The sequence below is a fragment of the Molossus molossus genome, unplaced genomic scaffold (assembly GCF_014108415.1).
Source record: "Molossus molossus isolate mMolMol1 unplaced genomic scaffold, mMolMol1.p scaffold_m16_p_7, whole genome shotgun sequence".
NCBI lineage: Eukaryota > Metazoa > Chordata > Mammalia > Chiroptera > Molossidae > Molossus > Molossus molossus.
The window spans coordinates 10,355,303-10,359,387 of record NW_023425401.1 but is presented as its reverse complement, the minus strand read 5'-3'; the positions used below and the strand labels follow the sequence as shown (position 1 = coordinate 10,359,387).

Sequence of the window (4,085 nt, the reverse complement as noted above, 5' to 3'; positions counted from 1 at the left end):
GGCTGGAGCTGAAGGTTACCAGGATTTATCATTGTTTTCCCAGGATGTTTAACCCTCATGGGCTCCTTCTTTCATTTGAGATACTTACAAAATAAAAATTCTTGTAAGCGCTTTGGCCATTTTGTTTAAGAAATTTGTTTTATCTTACACAGTTTAGAAATCCAGAAATATTTCTGAAATAGGGAGGAGGGAGTTTTGAAGACAGAAAGCAGCTGTGTACCAGGAAATAATAAGTATCATGCAGAAATATCACAGCTAATAGACATCCTTTATGAGTGTAAATATCTATGTTTAATGGCTTTAAAAGTGTGGGGTGGAGAAACACAATTATGCATTGTGATAACAAACCTGTACAGGTAATTTCTGAACAAGACAACACAAGTGCTGAAAATGTTCTCTTTATGATTGAAATAATTGTTCCAAAATTGTGATACCACCTACCCAAATACCATGTTGCCCCATCTGCAAATACTTGAAGAGGAGTAGTTACCAATTGAATGCATTTAGATCTGTCCTTAATAAAAAGAAAATTGCATAGCTTTTTTATATTGTTGCACATCCTCAAATGCACCTTCCAGTATCTTTGTCAGCTTGGTGTTATTCTCGATACTTTTAATTTCCAATTTTTCAGAGATACATAATATATAATTCCTAATCATTATAAACACATCATTTTATTCATCTTATTTTAATCACATGCATTTTTGTAATTACTGTACAACTGAAATAGACATTGGGTTATGCTGTGTGCATGTCCTTATTCAACAGTATATTCTTAGACACCTTTTTCAAACAAATTAAGTGAATTTAAAAGAAAGAAAAACAAGGGGGAAAAATCCTTCCAGTAGAAACAGAATCACAGTGCTTCACATACAAAAGGGAAGGAAAAGAAGTTCTCATAAGAAAAGAGATTTATTATTACATAGAAAATTCTCACAATAGTTGAAACACACTTCAGAAACTAGTAAACACCTTAGATAGAGTTGTGCCAATTACTCAGCCCACAAGCATCTGCTTTGTCTTAATTAGATGGGGGGAGGTGAATGACCACTGTTTATTTTCATTTTCCTCATTAATTATGAAAAACTGCATTTAATTCATCTTGCATGGTGAGAGATTGGCTGCGCAGATGTAAGTCGTAAGGGAAGTGGCTGTCGGTGGGCAACCTGAACATGGCACCCTGCCCGAGGGGACCCCTGGGTGGCACTGCACAGTAATGCATGCCGTAATTGTAATTTTTGCCGTAGTCCAAGGTTTCTTCTTGCTTCAGGGAAAATATCCCATTATAGTTAATTGGGGGAGGACTTAAGGGACCTTCAAACTGAGGGCTGGCACACTCGGGGGAAGTACTCTCATAGAAGGATTCATACGCACTGCAATAATTATAGGGTTTCATGGACTTGGAATTATCAAGAGTCCCGTGCCCTGGAGGGGTGGTGAGCTCAGGGCTGTGGTAGGGTGGGTAGAAAGTAGAGTAGGGTGACCTTGCGTGGTGCGCAGCCTCCCCACCCTGCCCCATCAGGAAACTCCTGGCATTGAGCTGCAAGCAGCCTGCCACCAAGTTTGTGGTTGGCTGGGAAAGGCCTTTGCACAAGTTTTGGACGAACGTGAGCAGATCAGGTCTCTTGCCGATTCTTAGAATTTCCGAAAGTGCCCAGATGTAGTTTTTGGCCAGCCGTAAAGTTTCTATTTTGGACAGTTTTTGGGTTTTAGAATAACAGGGGACCACTTTCCTTAAATTGTCCAGCGCGTCGTTGAGGCCGTGCATTCTGTTCCTCTCACGCGCATTCGCTTCCTGCCTCCTGAACTTGACCCTCTCCAGGCGCAGCTTGGTGGTCTTTTTTTTCCTAAGACCCCTCCTTCTGGGCAACCCGTTTTCATCTTCCTCTTCCCTGTCTTCCTCCTCTTCCTCTTTCTCAGTTTCTTCTCCAGGGGCTCTTTTGATGCTCTTTCCTCGAAGGACAATCTGTTTGGAAAAGCTGTCCGGTTTCTTAATTTGCTTCTGGTCCTCGCATTCTCTAGAAAACTTTCTGCACATCTGGGATTCTGGCATTACAACAGACTCATCAAACGGTAGTGTTAACATGGTTCTCTAATCTTAAATCACCTGAAAAAATGCCAGCACAATATTTAAAGAGTTTTCATTTTTAAAGTTTGTACACTTCAAACATATTTAATGACTTAATCATAAAAATGCAAACACGTGAAAAAGACTGATTCCGGGACTAATTGTTTCTTTTTCTTTTTTACATTAAATATAATTTTTGAGTTTGGGCAGACTAGTAATTATAACAAACATTGACACATGCAATAGGATTAATTTACACAGGCAAATGATCAAAAAAATAAAATAAAACATGAGACATTTATAGTAATACCACCACCATCTACATTTCTTTTTGAATTTTTACTGTTTTTTAAATATACAAAAAGGCTGTGGAATTTAAGCAAATGCAAAACATCATACAGCCATGCAGAATTTCATTAGTTCCCAAATCCCTGAGTAGTAAATCAGAGGAGACACCAGTTTTTAAAAGAAAAAGTATTATCTCTCCATTTGCTGACGAATTTGTGGTGGTTTTTGTTTTATATATATAAAAGCTTTAACTTTATTTGCTGTGTTATGTAACTGTGGGTTCAGCTAACTGGCTGTGGCAATATACAAATTTAAGGAAAAATTAATCAGAGCCTATTTTAAACTGATTTCTTTCTGATCAGTGAAAAAAAAAAATGTCAAAGAGCACTATTTCCCAGCCTTCACACACACAAAAAGAGGGTGGGGGAGGATTAGGCTAATTTGGAATAAACTCCTTAGATAAATTAAAAAGATAAAGATCACATTCTTTTAAATCAAAGAAAATGTCGAGACTGCTTTTCCATTTACATTTTTTCTCCATGTAATTGTCTGTTTACTGCTGTTTAGATTATCCTGGACACAAAACACTCGCGCAGTGTTTTTGTTCTGTGAGCCTCGGAAGTCTTCCCTCTAGCTAATATCTGACAGGAGCGGTCCAAGGATTCTGACTGCAATTGTGCACGTGTGTTCAGAATCCCGAATGAAAGGGGAAAACAATTTGTGTTTCAAATGCAATTTTTGGCTTTCGTTTGGTGAAGCAGCAAGTATTTTCATCTAAAGTCTTCAAACAAATAAGCATGTTATAACAGAGACTTTTCAATTTAACAATCTCCACACACACACACACACACACACACACATACACACACACACAAACTCTTAGTAATGTCCACATACTTGCAGTGTTACACAGTAGCAGAGAAAGTATGTGATAATTGCATCATAAGAATGAAATATGCTAAGAAGTTATAGATGGCAAAGAGCATATAAATACTATAAGACAGTGACACTGTATCTTTAAATACTTGCATGCAAAGCCAGCATCAATTGAAGTATATCTTTATTTATATTACCTTAGGTTTTAATTTCATTCAATAATCAGTTTTCATTTTGGATCTTCCAAATCTTTTCAGGCTGAGTGTCGCATCGTCTCCTGGAGTCTCTAGATCTGTGTGTATCTGCACTATCTCATTGATCTCTAAAAAGTGACATTGATGCCAACTGCCAGAGCTGGTACCCATGCCATCTGCTAGTGACGTCACAGGGCAGAGAGAACCATGTGATCCCCTCTCTTGGGACCTTCATTCTGCACTGATCATCTGGCATCCCTGTAAGTGGGTACCAGCCTTCATGCATCAACACAGAAGGTTAGGCTGATAGGGGAAAATCTGCACGAGCTTTTCCCATACAGTAGGTGCTTTCTCCTCGAGCTGCTCCGGCTCCACGGGCAATCTGTAGGAAGAGCTGTGTTAGTGATCAGTTTTGCCAACGGTGCCACTGTTAGGTAGTCGTTAATATTCCATTCATTTACAAGGTGGGCTTTTGTGTGAGCGAGAGGGTTTTTTTTTGTTTGTCTTTTTTTTTTTTTTTTTGTCATTGTTGTTGACGTTTTGTGAAGATCACCACCCCATTTGTGCACCTGGGTACTCAGGGAAAGAAAGCTGTGAACGGAGCTGAAATCAGGAAAATGGTCTTGAGACACTTAACCAAACTAAGATTTGTGGGCGCG

General features: G+C 38.8%; 1 protein-coding gene across 1 annotated transcript; it reads right to left on the bottom strand.

Annotated features, from left to right (window-relative positions):
- Positions 1 to 265: 265 nt before the first annotated feature.
- On the bottom strand, positions 266 to 3,759 carry NEUROD6 (neuronal differentiation 6). The gene is made up of 2 exons (XM_036247271.1): positions 3,430 to 3,759; positions 266 to 2,107 (listed from the first exon to the last, which is right to left on the bottom strand). Exon 2 carries the CDS (start codon positions 2,084 to 2,086, stop codon positions 1,073 to 1,075), a length of 1,014 nt encoding a protein of 337 aa, XP_036103164.1. The 5' UTR covers positions 2,087 to 2,107; positions 3,430 to 3,759; the 3' UTR covers positions 266 to 1,072.
- Between the last annotated feature and the right edge of the window lie 326 nt (positions 3,760 to 4,085).

Excerpts from the sequence above, each read along its gene's own strand:
- NEUROD6 (XM_036247271.1), bottom strand. The coding sequence starts at position 2,086 with ATGTTAACACTACCGTTTGATGAGTCTGTTGTAATGCCAGAATCCCAG.